The following is a 22647-nucleotide window of genomic DNA, read 5'->3' as shown; positions in this document are numbered from 1 at the left end:
ATGTCGCAAGCGATTGTGAAGCTTTGTGAAAGAAGCATCGTAACTATTGTATGTTGATCTATTCCATCATCTCCTTTCATATATTTACAATAGCTGCTAGATATACACTATTAATAATATCTTTTATTCATAAAAAATATAGTGAAGTGAATCATAAAGATCGTATAAATGAGAAGGAAGTTCACATAACTTCTTGAATTATCATTTAAAGTTCATACAGGCAAATGCATTCGCACCTAACAGGTTACTCTAAATATTATCTTTATTAATAAATAAAAAAAACAGACTATTTCATACATTTACTTAACTTTGCATGTCTATGGTATTTAACTTTTAAATCTAAAATTGTTTTGTAGAAATAATTAAAGTCTGTGTGTATATAAAATAAATTAAGTTATTTCATCTGTCCACAGATATAAAACTGCAGTAAGACGGCAAAAAATGTAAAAATGGCGCTAAAATTAAAATACAAAGACGAACATGGCATCCTAAGAATAGATATGAGTCCGACATCGAGTCCGGTCAGGACCGGAAACAAGACGAAGACCGAAGACGGGATAAAAGATCCCAAATTCGACACGATCAACAATCGCTTCGGTAGATACGATCTGTTCGGCGGAAAGTACGATGGGGGGGAGACACCGTCACTCTTCCGAAGTAGATACAACAGTATTGAGGAGGAGTTGGCCAACACGCCGTACGCGTTCTCAGACCGCTCGCTGCGTCTCGCCGACTTAGACATAACTATCAAATCATCACCCTCCAAAGATATCGAAGACGATCGATATTTCAATCGAGATATTACACTCGATTACAGTTTATTCGGACCGCAAATCGATTTGAAAACATCGATTAAAACTTCCGACGAAGATGATCCTCCCGCGTTCACTGTAACTCAGTTGATCCATGCCCAGGATCGATATTTCGATTTATCATCGAGACAAAGTGTTGAGAGTCCGAGTAAGAATCGAGTGAGAACTATAGCGGACAGTTTCGAAGTGCGCAGTGCACCAGGTTCCGGGAAGAGGGTGGACAGGGCGGCGAAAAGTGACAAAGTTAACAATGCGTTTAAAGTGTTGTCCACCGATCGTGTGACATCGCAGTCGCCACCAGCCAGTCTGCCGTGAGTTTTTATACAATCTCTTTTATTTTAGCTAATTATAATTACATTTTTAAATACTTTATAAGTATATATAATCAACACTATGTAGTAAATATTTACTAACTTCATAACTAACAAATCAGTGTTTCTATCAACAGAATAAGAATGATTATTAATTTGAATAATAATTACCTTATGTTACACAAAATTTAATATAATAACTTTAATTTTAACAGGCAAATATCCTTCGGTAAAAAACGTTCTTTCTCGCTTCGAAATAAAGTGTTTATTTTTTCGTTTTGATTGTGTAACGAAGATAATAAAAATCATCAAGCGTTTCATATCATATTGTTGGCTAAATGCAATGCTTTAGCTGCTATGTCTTATATTTCACCTCAGTTATTTACTTTTACTTATAATACGAACTAAGCAATTTCTATGGATTTTAGTTATGGATATAGAGAACGGATTTATTATCCATTTGATGCTTAAAATGCAATTAAATTCTAAACTTGTCATAAAATACACATATGATAAATTACAACATTGTTTTATGACAGATTGCGATAGGTTTTTTTTGATCTGATTCGCCGAAATAGCGAAGCGATCGTTGCTCATAGACATCCGCAATTGCATATACGTTACATTTAATCACATGAATGGACACACGGAAAGAAAACATTTCCCTTTCGTATGCCACTGCCCCTCCCCATCCTTCGCTAATAAGAAAAGGATGGAAAAGAAAAAGTGGATTAAAATTAGGTCTCAATGTGGTAAAGGAATTTAAAAAAAAATGGCAACTTTAAAAAAAATCATTGATTTGATATTATACGTATTCCTCGGAGTGTTATAGAGCTTCTTACAGCTATAATGAACTTGTTAGTTTTATAAAATTTTAACTTAAATTTATAAATAAATAGCTAGTTTTATTGTAACAATAATAAACATTAGTAAGGTCGTGTTGTACATGAATATTGTTATCATGATCAGAAAATCGAGTCGAGGCCGCGATTTCTTCATTAAACATCTTACAAAACTTCTAATTTCTTGAACAGTTACTAAATCATATTTTAATGTACAAACTACGAAATTATTACATTCATTTTTATAAATAAATTATATTGAAATTACCTTTTACTAGCTGTCGCCCGCGACTACGTTCGTGCGAAATTAAAAATTTGATAAGAAGTGAAAAAAATTCAGACTACGTTTTACATTTATACCAAATTTCAACGAGATTTAGCGGTTCTGGAAATATCTTTTAACAAAGATCTATCTATCCAAACGTTCGTTTTTATATTAATATTAGTAAGATACAATTAGATGTATTATTTTTTTAATCCTGTATTAATAAAAGTCGACATGTAAGTTAACAAAAGCAGTATCATAATTCACAAGGATACTAATTAAAGAAAACCGATTCTGTTGTATTTATTTCATTTAACAAACGTATATTTAATTTGTGTGGGTTGTAGGAGCACTTACAACGCAATTAAACAACTCTTCTTATCTCTTGATATTTTGATAACTCCCACGTAAACAATCGTAAACCACAATTTTCAAAATTACACGATGTTCATTTGTTTTTGTTTTTTTTTTAATTTTTTTTTGTCTATGTTTATTTCAGAAGTATAATAAAAAAAAATGGAAATTGCAGATATTAGTTGTCTATCATATGTTGTACGGTGTTATTTAGTTTTTCTTAACATTTTTTAATTACGAACATATAATTATTTACGTTTTAACTATTGACTTTATGTTATTCTTTATTACGAATTGTAAACAAAAATCTCGTAACATTTAAAATGCTTTTATTGTAAATTGCCATCTTTTTTCGTAAAATCTAATTTAGTTTCACAAAAGGACAAGAAAAATAACTTCCTAATGAGTTTTTCGTCCTTTTATTCAACATCCGAATCATCAATCACTCGCTTAGAATGTGTCGGCAGGAAATATCTATGGCAACATATATTTGAAAGTGTGAAAACTAAAAATAGACATTTGAATTCATTTACTTGGTATAGATGTCGCTTTCAACTGCATAGAAATCTAACTATCTTATTAATTTTATAAATGCGAATGTTTAAAAGGTAGGATAGTCGTTTGTTTGAAGGTATCTCCGGAACGGCTTAACGGATCTCGCTAAAATTTGGCATAGATTTAGAACATAGTCTGGAAGAACACATGGGCTACTAATTATAATTTTAAATACCGCGCGGACGTAGTTATTGCTTTGCGCCATTCTGGCGCTGATAGTAGAGATCTATAGCAGTGATGAGAACTCGAACTAACAGGGACGAACAATAGGGAGATTAACTGTCATTCAAAATCAAAAGGCGCGTTAGAGATGTGTTGAATGGTTTGTCTACACTATAAACTTTTTTAATTCACTTATCTTGACATTATGAATAAACGCACTGCATCCTTAACTATTGTATATTCTAACGTACTATTACAACTGTAGTTCGAAATTGTTTAATAAAAACAATAGGCATTTATCAATTAAAGGCAAATTTAAATCATTGCCGAATTATTTACGTCACCGTATTACATTTAAATCTGAATGTTAACAAAATAAATGCATTTCATAACAATAATGTTATTGTGTTACGTAACGTAACAATTGTAATTACCTCAGCTCCAGTCGCCGGTGAATTAATCATGAGCCACAATGGACAGTGTTACAATAAGTCGGTGACGTTACAACTACTGTCATCGTGACATTACAACAGTATGACAACTGCTGCGCGTGACAACTCTACGGGGAAGAACCGCTTTGGTGAAGAAGGGAAATAAAACAAGAGATGATGTATACCTCACCTCAGCTTTTCTTTTATATGCGGTAGCTATATAGGATTTTCGCTTACACCAGCTGGAACATATTATTTCGTTCAGGCAGCTAACTGTCTTCATCAAAGTTTTCTATTGTTATTAGTGGCTAAAGAGGTTTTATTTTTGTGTCATAGTCATAGATTTTGTAATCGGTCTCTGTAGCTACATAAAATATAGACTATATAATATTTTTCAACGTTAATCTTACAAATGTTTGAAATTAGTAGCAAAAACATTTGTAATGTAATTTAGCTAAGTCATTTCCTAATTCACTGAGTTTCTGGGGATTTTCCTATAACGTAATATGTTTAAAATTAAAACAAAAATATTTGTTTTATACTCTGGCTGAAAGCGGGCAGTGCTTTTGCCTTTTGCTGTTTTGCGCGCGAAAAAGTAATCTGTCATAAATGATTATTATTTAAAAATGGTGATTACTTTTGGCAAATATTAAAACTTCATTTAGTCATTTATGTTAAATATTAATGAAATGAAATTATATGAATACAATATTGTATTATTGGTAGCATTCGTTGCAAAAAAACTTTGTTTTATAGTCTGTACAGATAATAAACGGTCTGTCTATAATTATGTCATTTGCTATACCGTTATTTAGATGTTATAAAAAGGTGAACAACTTCTACCAATGCTATACACATAAATAATTTTCATTGGATGATCTCATATCCTTATTACAATGGGTTAGGAGTCAATTTGCTAATTCAAAAACCAACTTTGGCTTCGTAGGCGTGTACCCTTGTAAGGTCTGACGCGATATAAAAGGCTGTAAAGGTTTTCTCGTTTATAATACAACTACTCAAATAGGATTTGGGATAAAAACAACTTCGAACCAAACAAAACTAAGTAAAATTTATATAAACAGGTGATTCATACATGTACTAATATGAATTCGAAACGTGTTCCCCGCATTTTCATATAAAAGGAGAGAAATAAACGAAGCAATAAATTGTCTATAACTTTTAAAATCCATGATCTGTTGAAGGTGAATTTTTGCCGCCATATTACTCATAGACAAAGGGTTTCCTTTCGAAGTTTAAAACTACGGAAAGAGCCATCAATCTCTTAGTTAGTATGTAGAAATATTATAATCCTAATAATGAATACATTTCACGTTGAGTTACGTGTTTATACGGCGACATTGCCTACTGCTTGTCAAACTTTTCAATAATAACATTATTTTTGACATATTAGAAATATTTTTATGTCATATATGTGAAAATTTTATTGTTTTTGTGCCTTTGCCTTTAAAAAAATTGTTAATTATCCTAAGTATCAATTAGTGAGTTAGAAACACATTTTAACTGTATTTTCTTCAAAGAAAATAAAAAGGATAAGAGACTGCAAGTTTTTCTCAATGGAAACTTACTGTAAATGAATGGAGGACAATGTCCTTTGTGACGTCATCAGCATAAAGTTTGAGTACCACTTCTTTACTAATTGTCCCAGTTGCATTCATTAAGCAGCGTAAAGTTGGAAATGTCCGAGGAATTGTGTTAGTATTTAAATGTTAGAACACGTAATCTAAGACAGGATATGCCTTGTTAAAACTTAATTATCTACACTATAAAATCCTAGTAGGCTTTAGAGATCAGGTTAATTAGTAACGGCATGTCCTGTCTTAAATATTCTAGTGCTTTTTAGACTAATTCAACGATTTAAAAATATATTTCTAAGATGTTTGTTAGTGTCTAAAGGTATTGCCTCATTTGTTGAACTTAAGACGATCGACGGAAATCATTATTAGAATCATAGACCATGAAGATTGTTTTTTATTTAGTTATTCATGTTTATCAAAACTATAAACCACAGAACTCAATGTTGCCAACCTTACCAAGGTCGGTGGCATTGTACTGTTGGTGTTTTTTTTTCAACCTTGTGCAAGTGACAAAAACATTTCTAAGGTTGTACATCTTTTGTTTAGGTCTGTCACCGTTTTGATACAGTCTGTGGTTTCTTGGATTGTTTGATGACAATTAAATGCATTGATTTATTAACTATGTTTTTATCTACGTTTGAGATAATAATGTTCCGCATTTTAAATAATAAAAGTATGATAGAGACAGGAAATAATATTGATGCAATATTTTTATCATGAACTAGAGCGAGAAGATTTATAGCTTTTTTAATTGAGTATAACTATATAAATAACCGAAGAATCTTGGTAATTATTATAATATAATATTAAAGCTAAAGAGTTATTAACTTATCAAAAAATGTATATACCGATTCTTTACATCCTTTCGTCAGACGACGCTTAGGCAATTATTACTATATGCATTGTGTTCAACTTTCGTTTCTTCGCAATTTATTAGAATGACTGTTTTATAAATAAATAAATAAAACAGTAACAATAATGTCCTTGTGCAATCTATTATAATTCCACTGAAGGTTGCCATACACGGACTTATTTATAACCTAACTTTACGTCAGTTCTGATAATTATGATATTGTCACCGTAATTCGTAACGGCGACGGTCGCGATGCGTCGCGGCATCGTCTATCGAGAACCAAACGTGCATTATATGGCCAATTAATCACAATTAGGTCACATTGTACGAAAATAGTACCATTTTTTTTTTATATCACAAGGTGACAAACGAGCGAGCGGCCACCTGAAATCGCTGAAATAGCGAAGTGACCGTTGCCCATAGACATACGCAATTGCATATGCGTTGCCTACCTTTAATCGACGGAGGAGAGGATGCACAGAAAGAAAATATTTTCCCTTTCCATGCATCCTCTCATCCGGAAAGTCCACTTCCACTTCCCATCCTTTCCTTATAAGAAATAGGATGGTAAGGGAAAGAGGACTAATTTTGGCCTCCGGGACGCACACTCATCAGACGAAACGCGGAATTGCTTCCACTTGACGCCTGTCTTCTGTGTGGTCGTGGTATTTCACCGGGCGAGCCGGGCCGATTCGTGCGAAGATGTTAAAGCGGGCTCTACCACTGTTAAATAATTAATAATAATTATATAAATTATAATTATAATAATAATTATATCATAATTTAAAATGTAGTAAATATAAGAAGATTGATATTATATGAGTATTTTACATTTATTGAACGAGGCGACTCTAGAATTCTCTAGAGTTTGACAGTTTAACTTTGGTTAATCAATAGGCCAAACTTCATGTCACTACCTAGTTTTGTCACAAAAGTGTTTGCTCGACCACAGAGTTAGAGTTAAATTTTCTTACAAAAAACAGTTTTTAATTAATAACAAAGATCTAACGCAACTTGTTTGTTGTTATTTAATGAATAATTTACTCACCATCGTCATTAATTGCACTTCTTCGCACGAATTGTCCCGACTCGCCCGATGAAATACCACGACCACACAGAAGACAGGCGTGAAGTAGAAGCAATTCCGCGTACAGTCTGATGAGTGTGTGTCCCGGGAGCCTAATTTAGTCCTCTTTTCCTTCCCACCCTTTTTCTTATAAGGAAAGGACAGGAAGTGGAAGTGGACTTTCCGGATGAGAGGATGCATGGAAAGGGAAAGTATTTTCTTTCTGTGCATCCTCTCCTCCATCGATTAAAGGTAGGCAATGTATGCATATACATTGCGTATGTCTAGGGATAACGGTCACTTCGCTCTTTCAGCGATTTCAGGTTGCCGCTCGCTCGTTTGCCACCTTATCATATAAAAAAAAATGTTACTAATCGAAATATATCCTTGTCTCGTAGTGAAATACAAATATAAACCGAGTAACCTTTGACTCATTACATGCAAACTTTTTGTAACAAAGATGTGCAAATATTAAATAAATATGATGAATATTTTATTAATAAAATTAACATAAAGTCACTGGGGTTAGTATGTTTATTGAGAAAATATAGTTTAGTAGGTTAAATATAGAATTTATGTTCGCTAACTCACATATTGTTGGAGTTAACTAGGTTAATATTAATTCTAGTATATTTTCATTTAATATATGTCTTTTAAAACAGGATTATCTCTTAATCCATAGTTGCATATTCAAAACGTAATAATAAGATCAAGAATAACGTAGACAATACCCGTGAAGAATGCATCAAAACTTTATCTTTAAAATAGCCATATGTAAAATAGTGTTTGTTACCTTTTGATAACCAATTTGAAACAAGATGTATAAAAACAGTAATGATAATGCACCGACTTCTATAAAATAAAAATAAATGGACGGGCTATAAGACGTTGTATTTTGTGCCTAATTGATATTTGTCATTTGGCGCTGATGGTAGAGGTTTATATCGGTGGTGAGGATTCGAATTAATATAAATTATAAACTATCAAGTAACATCACCAAGCGCGTTCAAATCGGACCGAAGCAAAAGATGTCATTTCCAAGCATATCCATTCAGTTTATAAAAATCTGTGTGAGGCTTTATAATAAAAATCAAAATTCTTTTTAGTGTATTTGAATTGTTTGCAAGTAATTAAATATTTGTTTATTTGAGAATAAGTTTTGCGAATTGGAAAGCAGGTTACGTTACGGTTTTTATTTGTGATAAATAAAATATAATATAATCAATTCAATGTGTTATCTTATTTATGAGCATTCGTTATAGTTTAAATTATATAAATATTTAAATTTAAAAACATCCGTAAATGCATATAAAGGGTAATCATTTAGGCATAAGTTATGAAAACTTTTTGTTTGTAACTTTCACACTAAAGAGGCTGTATTATTATATGAAGGTGCCTAAAAGAGACCAAACCAGAACTTAATAAACACTGCCTCGAATTTTTTATGGTTTAAAGTTGTTTTTTGCATGTCTATGAAATACGCTGACGTTTTGTCTTTACCGCCTGCACCGTGTGAGTAATTACTACGTTTAGAAGGACCGTAGACAATAATTGACGTGTCATGGACTCGCAGCATGCGATGTTCAGGCAATTTTAGTTAGTTATAGTAAGTGTAGGTTTCAATTTATTATTTAACTAGCTGTCGCCACCGATTCCCTCCGCATGGAATAAAAAGAACACTAGTTGCATATGTTTTAAGGCTCTGTTCTTTATCTATTCAGCAGTGCTGGACCATTTAAACATTCGCATTTATAACAGTAAGATTTATATTCAAAGCATCTCCAACTCTTTGTACTTCGTTGAGGAATTATGTTACTAATTTTAATTAAATATTATCTTTTTTTACCTACACGAAGTTACAAGATGTGTAAAAGAAGATCTCATGATGGATCCCAGCGTCTTCCAACTCTTTACGTACAGACAGATTATCAGATTTAGATGTATAGATAGAATTGTATCATGTGAATGAACTTAGAGAGTTTATTGTTTCTGCTGATATCGTTTGCATCAAAGACTTGTTTTGTATTATGTTATGTGGATACAGGGTGTTGTTTTCTTTTGTTTGTTAAAATTTGTAGAATATTTATTTTTATGATTTTAAATGGTTTGAATAATCAGTTTAGCACAAAAATATCTCGATTGAATCTAAAATGAAGCAAATCAGTTAAAGCGACATTGAAAGGATAGCCTAAATTTAGCCTGGATTAACGAGTGAGATCGAAATCCTCGTTTAATCCTTAATTCGATGGTGTCCAGTGTGACGAACAACTAATTAAAAAAATCTACTGAAGTAGTTTAGAGAAAATTACGTAAGTATGACTTTACTAAAAAAAACAGTTGTTATTGCTACAAAAAATTTCTTCGGGTTAAAACATATTGTGATCTCTGTCAGGGGGTGGAAACTTAGAAGAAGGACGGTTTGTATGGAAAGTGGCGCCACCTTTTATATAATGGTAAACATCATTTCATCTCATGGCTAAGTTTGTGTCATCGAGACATTCATGTGTCATCAAACCGCTACGTTTTTTTCGTATTTCTATTTCTGTTCTTGTATTCTTAGTTCAATGTTGTTTCATTCATTTTGTTTTTAATTAAAATGTGTTTTCGTGAAAAACGACGCTGTATGCAACTGTGTTTTAGATGGACTGATTATGGTAAGTTACAATTCAATAAAAATTTTCATGTTATTCCCATACGTCAGACTCATTTAAACATTTAAATATTTTCGTATTTTGGTGTAGTTTTTAGCACCACAGTGATTTATACTTTCCGGTTATCATATTGAATAGTGCCCTACTTCTAATACATTTTACATATCAGTTCCTATACTTGACAGGAAATCACATTCTGTTTGTTTGTTGTAGGTGCACATATACACGGTTTCCCCCTTCCTGAGAGAAGGTCAGTGAAGTTCAGAAAATGTGTGCCAATCACTGGAATTATAGAGCCATAAACTGATGTGTCTGAAATTAGTAGGTGGGTCCATGTGTGTATATGTAAAAAATATATTTTTTTATTTGTAATTTTTTATTGTAAAGAAAAATCTGCTTGCCTATGTTGTAAGAGAATATGTTCAGAGTGTTTAAACTCGCAAATAACTACAAATTGCCAGTTGCCAGCTTGCATGTGACTGAAAATATTTTGGGGGTTGGTTTTAATTACAGGGTATGCATTTTTTTGTGACCGCGCTATACTATTTATTACCGTAAATGTAATTTTCAAATATATATTAAAAATTAAAATATTGAGCTGATATCTTGAAAGTCATTGATGTATATGTACTTGCATAGATTTAAAATTAAGTTATGTAGAAATATAATAAATAATGTACAAAAATATAAAAATATTTTGTTTTTATTTCCCCAATAATAATAGGATCATTTTAATAGAGGTATTTCATAGAAGGCTACTTGATATCGGCTCACTATAATAATAACTGATAAGTGGGTATATTATTTTTGAACATTGATTTAATGTCAATTTTAATTTCATAAATTAGATTCCCACTTATCAGTTATTATTATAGTGAGCTAAATATGCGTGCCTACGTATATAGGTACCAAAAAAAAAAAAATTAGTTCAGCGATTATACGCATGGAGCGCCACAATCGCCGTGGATCCACGACTTCGTGCGAGTTGCCCCTCTTTCTATAGTATACTTATTATACTCTTTGATCTCTGTTTTGTCAAAGTGACAAGGACGACGATATGTTTTGTACAGAGATATTGGTGTCAGAAACCGACTGTAAGTTGTGTGTAGTTTAATTACTTTCTCATTATATTAGCTCACTTGCTTTACCTTCCGATGCTACCCACATCGTCTCCATTGTTCTGTAAGGAACAAACATGTTGCAATCTTCAAGCAGCGTGAGCGTATGATCATTATCTACTACATTACCGATTTGCATGCGTTTTGTTCAAGCGATGTTTCCTATTTCGTAAGTTTTCTAATTCATTATCTCGTTCTGTTTATTTTTTAGGTTAATTTAAGACAGATGTCATTGCGATTTGTTACAGCGCCATCTAGTTTCCATTTCTTTAATGTGCCTTTTATAAAATCTCTTTTTACTCTAAAATAAAATCTGTAATGCAGGTTCTCGATACATCTGTATGTATTTTTCACCAGTCCAATCCAGAATGGGACTAACCATGGGTCTATGAGTCCAAAATCTCCGTTTAAAACATATGTGATTGTTTAAAACAAATGTCAGGGATGACGACATGTTTCATAAAGAGATTTGGATCTCAGAAACCCAAGATAAGTTAATAATGATAAGACGTGTGCGTCTACTTTCATGCTTAAATTTCACATTTTCACTTTTAATAATTCAATTTAATTTATTACAATCTATGCGGTTATGATGTGAGCTAATAAAATTTAGAACTGTCTTATTTTATAGCGTCGCATTTCTTGATGAGGGAATAATTTTCTACATCCTCTTAAACGTAATTTCTATTCTAAAGTGGAACACAGTTTCCTAGAGCAAGCAAACTATCGACAATTTCTTGAGTTTTCACTATTAGTTGTCTTAACATTAATTACTACTTCTAAATAATATCTCATAGACATCTTTATACTCAATATGTATTATTGTTGCATAATTAATGACTGTTTACAATCGTACGACACGTGAGCGACACGACTGGACGAGTAATTTGCGTGGTGTGTAATTAACCTTGTAGTTAGTCATAGTGCGTGAGTACGTGTGGGCTAATTGACAAGGTTCGGCGGGTTGTGTATCGTCTTTAAATGTGGGAAAATCAATTGCACAAATGCATACCGTCTTCATTTGTTATGTGGGTTGTAAACTGGTGAATGTTTTTACCTTGACAGATATTAAATAGGATTTTCATGAATTTACAGTAAATAAACATTAATAGCGTATTGACTTATGATTTAAAAACAGATGTAACAACTACGGATTTCACAAATTAACACTTTCTTAAATCAGTCTCTCCCTCCTATATATCATGACAAAAATAACTTACCTAAATAGAACATAATATAGACATAAAGTTTATATTTATGCACAAACCAGGTATTATAAAGTTATATTTTGTATAAAAAAGTATGAATTTCAAGTTCAACTTTATAGAAAACGCGTTTTTCTATCAATATTCACCCGCTTACGCTTATAACTTACACGACAATAAAGCGAACTGTAGCAGTGCGTGGCGAGCGAAAGTTCCCGCGCACATCGGACCATGGATGATGGCCGCTGCAAGCTGTTACGTATATTTATACATCTACAAACACATCATTTACTAGCAACAATGTTATATATAACACATCGCTCTACGGTCACTTGCTAGTCATTATGTACAAGTAGCACACACTTTTTAATACAGGGTGTTTGTTAGGGGACCGGGGCGTCTGATCGCCGTGTCCTGGTGGCGCCAGCTAAATAATACTTTTTAAACCCGGGCACCCTATAAGGTTAGGACAGTCGACCCTGTTATATAGTACACATATTCAGTAGAGAAATTCACTTATTTGGAACACTTGTTTGGGTTTTATGATGTATTAGAAAAAATCTACATAAAGCACTTTTGGTGTTATATTTAAATCTGTGTAGTACATTTTAGTAGTGTGGTAAGCATGTTCCCTCTACCGCGAGTTACTCTGTGGGCTGTATTAAGGTCGAATACGAAATTAAAAGTCGCCTTAAACGTTTCTTTGTGCCGAAGCGAATTATTATACGAATGAATATTAAACAGTGTAACATTTTGTTACCGTGTATGCATTATTTAGTGATTCAAGGACGGCTTAGATCCTTGTAACGCGAGTTCCAATTTCTTTAGTTATTTATTACTCTACAGTCAGGGGCTAGAGGACGCGGGCTGTATAGAAACCTTACGATGAGTTGTAACTCACTTGTTATTTTTACTAAGCCGGCTAAACACTTTAAACTGAAGAGTTGGACTGATCAGTTAGCTGAAGGTGTGTCACCGGCGATAGATAATTACATACCTACAGACATGCAACATGAGAACTGAGATGTAACAATTCTATAAATACCAATATATTTTCGAATGAAACAGTTAAATAAAATAGCTTCGCAACGCTTCGTTTCGATACTTAAAGAACACCGTTCAAGCTTACACTAGCCTTGGACAGACAAGGCCGCGGCAGAGGCAGGCCAATTTTTTTTTTATTTTACAGCTTTTCATCGACTATGTTAATATGAAATATACTTCTATAAAGTCAATAAACCATAACATTACCATAAAATACGTAAAAATTAGTCCGATAAAAATATTTTAATTATTAAAGAAATCAAAGACAAGAATGAAACATTTTAGTAATGTCGTTAAATCTTTAGGATAGCGCTACTAAGCAGACTAATATTTTTTAACTCTTATAGAGCTGTGCCAACAAGCAAGAGAAAAAAAGAAAAATCCTTCGCCATCCTTGCAGAACCACCGGACCCTTCGCGACCAACGAGTCCAAGGTCACTGCCCTTGGACATCCGCCACGGAACCGGCAGGGTATCACCCTTCAAAGGTGCCCTATTATTTAACCACACCATTTAAAATGTTAAATATTTAAATTTAAACCAACCTTTACATTTTACCATAGGGCGGGGTTTCCGGGAAGAAACTTCTCGACATACAACTCCAAAAACCTCAGCGGCCAACTCCAGATCCTGCTCACCATCAAGAAAACGAACCAGCTCACAATCCAATCCCAAAATGGCCCAAGTGGCCACCATACCTCCTCCCACCATTCTAAGTAGACCTCGCTCCCCGAGAAACTTTCTAAAAGCGAACATGGAAGAAGTAAAAGAATTAAGCGAATTAAATAGAGAAAAGCACGAAGCTGAAGCTGAAATCAAAAGGCAACAAGAGGAAGAAGCATTGCTAAAGGAAATGGGGTTGTTAGACAAACCTACAAGTAGAAGTAGAGTAGGATCTAGAGCCAATTCCAGAAGCAGTTCGCCTAACAAAATAAATCTCAAGTCAAGATCAAACTCACCGTCGACAATGAAGAATGATAACTTACCTGCAAGTAAAAAGGAAACAGCTAAAACTACAGGGACCAAAACGAAACCTGCCACACATAGATCTAGACTAAGTTCCCTTTCTAAAACTCAAACACAATCAAACGATAACTCACCCAAAAACTCTAAAATACCCAAAAGGCAGAATTCAGTGTCACCGACAAGAAATTCACGAAATTTTATAAATTATAGACGACCCTTCGAAAATAATTTAAATAAAAATCAACGATTTATATCTAATAGTACTAGTAGTATTCATGAAACCATCAAAATTGGAAGTCAAGTACACGATAAACGTGCTATCAGTCAAAGCGCAGAGTTTTTAGATATTTCTCCAGGTGTCGTCCACAGCAAACCTCCCATATCACCTGGCAAAGGAGGCCCCCCTCCGTCAAATCGAGCAATTAGTACTAAACGACTTTCGCCGATAGTTGGCACTCCTAATAAAAGTCCTATTGACGATCCTAAAGCAAGCTCTGCTAAAACTGCTCCAAAACCTACACCTACAGCAAGGAAATCAGTAAAAACTGGCGGCACCACACCTGCTACATCTAGAATAACTTCTAGACAAACCAGCAGGACTGCTAGCAGAGATCCAAGTCCCGAAAAGAAGGTCAATGGTAAAGTTATCACTGGCACTAAAGTAGCTGCGAGAGCACCGAGTACAAAATCTGCACAAAATTCTAACGTCGGTAACAAAACGGACGTCAAAAAACCGATGAGTAGAACTAGCAGCGTGAAAAGCCTGACCCGAACATCAAGTACTAAAAACATTAATGAAAAACCACCACTAGTTAAAAATAAAGACAAAAAGAATGATCTAAACGAGAAATCCAAATCTACGAGCAAAATGAATCAAGTAGGTGTTAAGAAAACTACCATAGATAAATCGTCGGAGATATCAAAAGTTAAACAAGACAACGTCACTACAAATAAAGAAATAAGTTCAACTGAAGACGGTGCTAAGGATGATGAAGAAACAGCTAAACAAGATAATGAAACTCAATACGACAAAATTACGAACGAGAAAGGAGACATAGTTATATTAACAAAGAAAAATGTGGTTTCTATGACAACCGCAGCAATTACTGCCCAACCATTGGAAGTTGTAACTACTGTGACCAACCAACTACCAGTCGCGTTGGAAAAGGCCCGGGAAAAAGGTATTTTTGAAAGATTAGGTTCGAAGGACTCTCTTAAGGAAGATAAAGATGAATCCGTAGTAAAAGATGATTCAACAACCAAACACAATGTAACTCTGAAAGATCTAACCGGGACTAAAGATAAAGAACCTGTAGCTCCTAAAGAAGAAAAAAACGGAAAACACGACGACAAAAAACCACCAAAACCTACAAAAGTTTTATATGGCGATGACAATATTAAACTGAAATTATTACAACCACCGTATAATAATCCTCAAGTTGAACGTGTAAAAGAAAAAATCGACTCCATACTTAAGGAACCGGAAATATCCACAGAAAATATTCTAGCGCAGACAAAAAAAATTGAAGAGAAGTTTGTAGACACGAAACAAACGTTCAAAAATGTCGCAGACAGAACAAAATCTGACATACATGATGCGAAAGTAGAAGCCGAGGACAATTTAAATAAAATGAAAGATCAAATAGAAAAAACAAGTGAAACAGTAACTGCACAAATGCGCTCGGAAGCTACAAAAATTGTTGATAGCATAATAACACCGATTGAAGAACCTAAACATGATATTGAAAAGCAGAAAGAAACTATGAAAGAAAACATCGAGCCAATAGTCACCGTTGTAAATGCAAAGAATAAACATTACAATAAAAAAACAGATGTAGTTAAAATGACGGAGACATTAGTGAAAGGAGACGCAGAAGTGGAAGTACAGAGCTCGAATGACTCAACGCCAGGAGTAGAGAAGATCAAAATAGAGAAACAGGCAGCTGATGGCAGCGTCTCCGATAAATCAACAAGTAATGGCGGGTAAGTTTAAAACTAAAAATTATCTAATACTTAGTGGCCAGTACCACTTCGATTTGCTTATACTGCACTCAAAGTTGTTAAGTAGTAAATCTACACTTAACCGACAATAAATGCAGCAGTAAGTTGATACTCGCACAATCAATAGTTTGTAGTAAATAACTTTGGTCAGCCGCGTCCTGGCGTCAGACCCCGCGCTGACCGCGTCGCGTGACCATCACCTTATTAGCATACGATATTAGGGTTGTCACACACGACTTGTAAATATGAATAACTTTAATTCACAATACTAATATATTCGCAATATTGAAATAGTTAAAAAAAATTTATCACTAAAATAAATTTAGTAATGTTACATATATTGTGATCCTCAAATCTAGCAACACAAAATGCTAGAGAACAAATTTTGTTAAACCGTTTTGCTCTTGAATTCTTAACCTCTCCATCAAATTCGTATTCATATCTAGTACTGGTTAGACTGTCTAACTTAAGCTAAACAATAATTCCATCAATTTTCTATAAAAAGATCAACGACCTTGCACGGCCTGTAGATACAATTTTCTCGTAAAGTTAACAGCTATCTTTTTAATTTCCGTTGCGTACACTATTAGCCTATTAAATGTTGCCAGCCCTAACGGACTGCGCGGTACATGAGTCGTACAATTTGATTTATACTAGAGAAGAGTTCCAATCTCCTGACTTATTACATCTAACCTAGCATGGTTTAATTAATGTAATTAGGATAATTAACAAATATTGTGAGTCAGGAGCGAATTAAAATAAGTAATAATCACATTACAGTTTACAATTATTAATAGTTGAAATAAAAAAAAAACTTTATAAATTCTAAAATTAGTGATTAGTACAAGTCTATTAAAATTATGAAAAGAAATCATTTCATTGACAAACTGTATACAAAAGAAAATAATATCCACAAAAAAGGCAAGTTTCGCGCCATTGGAATACTTTAGTGTACAAATGAATGCGTAAAATTGTACGAACTCGAAACAGCCCTTAAGAAATTTCACCCTTAAGAAATTAGTTCACGCCAGTCGAACGTGACGCGTCGTCTTAGCCGCGCGTCCGCCATTTTGAAATAGCATGGCGCGAAAATGTAAAATACAAATGTCAAAATTAAAAATGTTACGTTATTTTTGGTGATAATTATTATAAAAATTAATATAATTTTTTTTTAAAAAATGCTTCACAATAGAACAGTGTACATATTACCAAATGAACTTTTGCCGAAGCGGTACGGAATATCTAACGGGTAATTTTTGTATTAAAAAATACGCAAGCTTTATTTTACTAAGAATTGTTTATAAGGAATTCGGATTTTTTAAAAAGTGAAATTAATCTTCTCATATTGAGTTAAAATTGTTTGTATTATCGTACTATTAATTTTTAGTTATCCTGGAGAATCATCGCTTCTAAGGTAAAATTTTATCTTCAACAAATAATAAGCACCATTTTTAAATAGCTTTAATACAAATGCATCTTTAAGTTTTGTCCAAAAAGATAGTAAAAACTTTCTTCCCCGACTTTCAGTTTCCCACAAAGCACAAGTACAACACCCAAACCTCCTCCGAGATCCCGTCAAAACAAACAAGAAATGCAGACTCCTGATGACAGCAAAGAAAACACACCAGTCGAGAAAAAACCAAACATCTGCTCGAGATTGATGGGAAAATGTAAAACGAAATGTTGCCCTTGTTGCATAAAACCGAAAGATGACGAAAGAGAAACATCGGAACCAAAAGAAGAAACAAAAGACGAAGGAAGAGAATCAAAAGAAAAAGAAGATGAAGTGGAAATGAAAGAAAAGAAAGGAATGTTAAGTAAATTGAATTGTTTCAAAAAGAAAGACGCGGAAAAACAAAAGGTTGTCGCGGAAGTTGGAGCTGGTAAAGTAAGTTTTATAATTATTTTATAAATGTTGATTTGAATAAAGATTTAGTTGTATTAAATAGGTTAGTCGAGCGACCTATTTGACTGACGCCTAAGTCATCATAAATGCAATAAAAAGTTAGCCAAGGCCTTAGAACCATTTAAAATCTGGTTAAAAAATTTAAATGCGAAGTTTTGCGTGTTTTACGAATATTCAATAACAATGAAGTAATAATATTTTTTTCACGGGTTAAAAAATAACATGGAAAATCGTTTTAATATTCTATATGTTTTCTGTTGTAAGTAGACATTTCTTTTACATTTCGTGTTATGTTAAGCTGATTATAGAGTAAGGAAAATAAACGACGACTTGTGACCGCTACTTTGATTGGGATCAAGGCTTTTCCGTGACAAATGTTACATTTCAAATTGCTATTGAAATGTGGGGTTTTAAAACTAAACTTTAAATACATAATATATTTAAACTCATTATTTAAAATAATTAATGTAAAGTATTAGACGGTAAAATAAGACTCTATTGATGAGACTTGCTAATTGTTCCATTACCGTTCCTTCCTATCGATAAAATAAACACTAATCTGTCTGTGTCCCCAACAGGCGGCAACTATAGAATTCGAAAGCGAAACGAAACACAAGCGAAAACTCCGCGACGTGCTCTGCGGCTGCTGCAGGCGGCGCGTCGGTGACTCGTCGGCACCACGCCGCGTCGTCGCCGCGGAAACAACGCCGCCCGTTGTCAACGAGGTCGGCTGCTGCGGCCGCAAGAGGAAGGACGTCGAAAGAAGGGACAGCATACTCAGTGATAGCACGCCTAATACGTAAGTGGCTTTTTTCTTCTTAAAACTTGTATTCAAAACTGACTCCTATAAGACGGGACCCGACCTTATTATTGTTTATGTATAAAAAGTTGTTTTGTTTTTAATATTTTAAGTTATGAATAATGAATGTATGGTACACCAGATGCTGCAACTTGGCACTATGTCGGTGGATGCGGGGCGCGTGCCGGCGCAAGTCGGAGCCAGCCTCCAGCCCGCGGGCGAGCGTCTTCTCTAAGAATAAGAGCCTTTCTCCTACACTGCCTCCTGAAGTAAGTATACACTTGATATTATACTACGAAGTCTCTGAAGTGAGGAATCTAGGCCAGGGACTCTCAAAGTAACCTAAACGACTTCTAAGAGCTGGTTAGGTAGGGCAGTAAAAGTTAAAATAATCCAAAGTAACTAAATTATCTAATTGCAATCTACAAACATGTTGCGGCTCATATGTTTAGTTAAAACGACCCTATTCCATACAATATCGTATCACTATGAACCAGTTCCAAATGACCAGTGCGTCATTAGCCCTTCAAAAAAAGTCCTTCAGGCAAACTGAGTCACATCTCATCGGAACTAAGCAAATATTAGAGGTCAAAACTAACGTACAATTAGGTTCTTTCATGGTATAGTTTAAAAAGTAATTTGTCTGATAACTTTCGCAGTCATTCATCATGAAGTATGTATAGTACTGGACTAAATTTTCTATTGAAGGTGTTATTCGATATATTTTACGCATCGTCATCAAATTAATCGGATGTTACATTGAACCATTTATCGATGTAAAGAGAGGCTTTTAAAGTAACTAAATATAAATAAATTAATTAGCTTTCTTGTTATTAATTTTCTTATAATTTCGTATATTAACTACAATAGAATTAAATTTAATTAGACTTTTCGTCTGAGATTTAAAAACAGCGGCTGCTAACCACAAACACGATAATATAACTAAAATGTCAATATTACATCGAGCATGTCGCGTGAGAAAGTTTTCTTTGAGCAAGATTATCATCTCTAAACATTACCACGAAACAAATTTATAAAATTAACCAAACAACAAATTGTTAAAAGCCAAGGTCACATTACAATGGCCACCAACAAATCGATATTTCATCAAAATAAAAGGACTGTTGTTGTTATTCAATTCGAAATACTGCATTTGTATCATCGACGTTGTCTGTATCAGTTCTTTCTGTTCCTTCTATTTTATACATTAAAGTATAAAAAAAATTCTTTAACAACTAAATAAGATATTTTAGACATGTCTGTGTCTTTAGCTCCACCATCTCCTCAACAATCTCAACATGTAACAATAATAGTGTCCAGTGATTTAAATAAACGACGTGTTGAATTTGATGGTAATGTTGAGGTAAAGAATTCCGTTGCATCTTGCACTTTTATTTACATCACACATACGTTGCATCCTTAGACTTATGACGTTCTTATGGTGAAGGAAAACATCAATATGCAAACCGCAGTGGGACAACGTGGTTGACTATGTCCTCGTCACCTCTGACTCAGGGTATGTTCTGAGCCCCTCAGTGGAGACGTATACTGATGTTTTTATGATGATGTGTCGCAGGACACGCGCACGAAGCTAGACGCGAGCCTGGTGGAGCACACAAGTGTGATGCGAGGCGCTATACCCGTACTGCCGGCGCCGCTCGCCTACTTCTGCCTACTCTGTAACATTGTGGTGCCTGGACTTGGTGAGCTCACTTGAAATAATTAGTACATGGTAACACGATGTAAATTTTCAGATATGGTCGCAGATTCCAGATTTTTGTTTTGACTTAAGCTTATTAAAAGGATATGAACAAATAATGTCTAATGTTTCAGGCACAATATTCAGCGGACTGTTCTGTTTGTGTTTCGGGATCCCGAGGTTCGGGATACACGACAGCCCGAGACACAGGATTGGTGAGTTTACAAATTATTTCACATTTCTCTAAGTAAGGAAAAAGGTGTCAAAAAGCAAATATCAGAATATTATATTATAGTTTTGTAAAAACATCATAAAGTTAATTCTGCTCATATTTTGATTGTTGTGTGTATGTCTGCAGGTTCCTTTGTGATCAACGTGGTGGTGGGATGCGGGCAGCTGTTCACGGTGCTGTTCTGTCTGGTGGGCTGGGGCTGGTCAGTCTGGTGGGGCACCATCATGGTGCGGATATCGCGTCAGTACCACAAAATCTTTTTATCTAACCTTTTTTTTATTTTCGAGTTTTATGACCATAGACAGAATAATAAGTCTCTGGACATATTTGTTTTTTACCACTACTAGGATTCCCTCTTTCTAGAAGTGAAGGTGATTTAAATTTTAGTTAGCAATTAAACTTTTCTATTGTATTATTTGTAGGTAAATATCGTAAATTGAAAGCGGAGGCCGCGCTGGAGGAGGCGGAGGCGCCGCCCGTCACCGCCAACAACCACACGCGCGCATAGACACAGTCTGACAGCTGACAGCTGACAGCTGACAGCGCGCCAAAATCACATGTCAAACTCGAACCGCGACAGTCAAATATCGTGACATTTGTATAACATTATTGTTATATCTATTTTTCAAAAAAAAGAGAGATGGAAAGTGATCGTTCTGATGTTTAAAATTGTTGCAAGCAGTAAGTAAGGAATGATGAAAGTCGAAGTAAGATATTGTAAATGTATGTGAACTCTATTAAAACAATATGAGCTTAAAGCTTACTATGATATAAATGTTTTTACTAAAGATTAATGTATTGTAAATAATAACTGGATACCTTTGAATACGTAATTTAAACGCAACAAGTCATGTCGAATGAAATATTTAACGAATTACTTTGTAATATTAATTAGTATTTTGTGTTCCGAATGAGAATCTGAACTGGAATTGGAATAAATTGCGTTATCAGTATTACAAATATTTTAAAATAATGTTACTTTGTTTTTTAAATCTAGACTCCAAAAATATGTAATTTTCTCGCGATTTTCGACCGGTTCAGGCTACAGACACATTCTTATTTGAAACGTACAACATAACCTTCCTGTTGTTTCTACAACAAAAGAAAACGTGTTGTCTGAATTTATTAAAGACATTGAAATAATTGTAAGAAAAAAAATATGGATTCAAAAGAAAATGTTAAATCGATTTTATCTTAAATTTTTAAATTATACGTAGAAATGTAAATAATTAAAAGTTTTTCAAACGATACAAGTGTTACCGTTGGTTCTCATATTTATAAAAGAGTTAAAAAAAATAAGCAATGTCGTTGCTCCAATGTATCGGCAATGGAAATCAACTGTAAATGAATTTGGTAGTTTAGAATTATTATCTGCTGGTCAGAAATTAACTTTTTAAAGTAATGGATTGTTCCAAGCTTCCACAACTTTCTGACCTTTTTGGTCTTTTTAAATTAGTAGATAGTAGAACATTTTTTACATCTATCAATATGTATATTTAAACAGCAATAAATATTATTTTGTAAATCAAATAAATCTATTTTAAATATATCATTAATAATTTTGTTCAGTTTTTAAGTGTTATAGAACTGTTTTTATGGCCCTAACTAATTGGCTTAAAATATTTTAAAAATGTATCGTAGTGTTGCCAGATGAAAATTACAAAAAATAAATAATTGGATCATTTATTTAATTAGAATAATTACTTTTGATATGTGATAAAAATATTGTCTTCATATTAAATATTAAGAAACAGAATCTCATGTTTTTTTAAAATGATTTC

At 33.7% G+C, this 22647-nt stretch overlaps 1 protein-coding gene across 1 annotated transcript; it reads left to right on the top strand.

Moving 5' to 3' along the window:
- The first annotated feature begins 424 nt into the window (after positions 1 to 424).
- Positions 425 to 22365, top strand: LOC106125810 (mechanosensory transduction mediator stumble). Its single transcript, XM_013323184.1, has 10 exons — positions 425 to 1123; positions 13612 to 13751; positions 13827 to 16212; positions 17758 to 18118; positions 18715 to 18935; positions 19078 to 19204; positions 20512 to 20638; positions 20769 to 20849; positions 20993 to 21106; positions 21289 to 22365. Exons 1-10 carry the CDS (start codon positions 450 to 452, stop codon positions 21372 to 21374), a joined length of 4317 nt encoding a protein of 1438 aa, XP_013178638.1. The 5' UTR covers positions 425 to 449; the 3' UTR covers positions 21375 to 22365.
- The last annotated feature ends 282 nt before the right edge of the window (positions 22366 to 22647 follow it).

The sequence above is a fragment of the Papilio xuthus genome, unplaced genomic scaffold (assembly GCF_000836235.2).
Source record: "Papilio xuthus unplaced genomic scaffold, Pxut_1.1 DF825783.1, whole genome shotgun sequence".
Classification (NCBI taxonomy): Eukaryota; Metazoa; Arthropoda; class Insecta; order Lepidoptera; family Papilionidae; genus Papilio; species Papilio xuthus.
The sequence above is the reverse complement of the archived record's forward strand: the minus strand, read 5'-3'. Positions and strand labels throughout refer to the sequence as shown.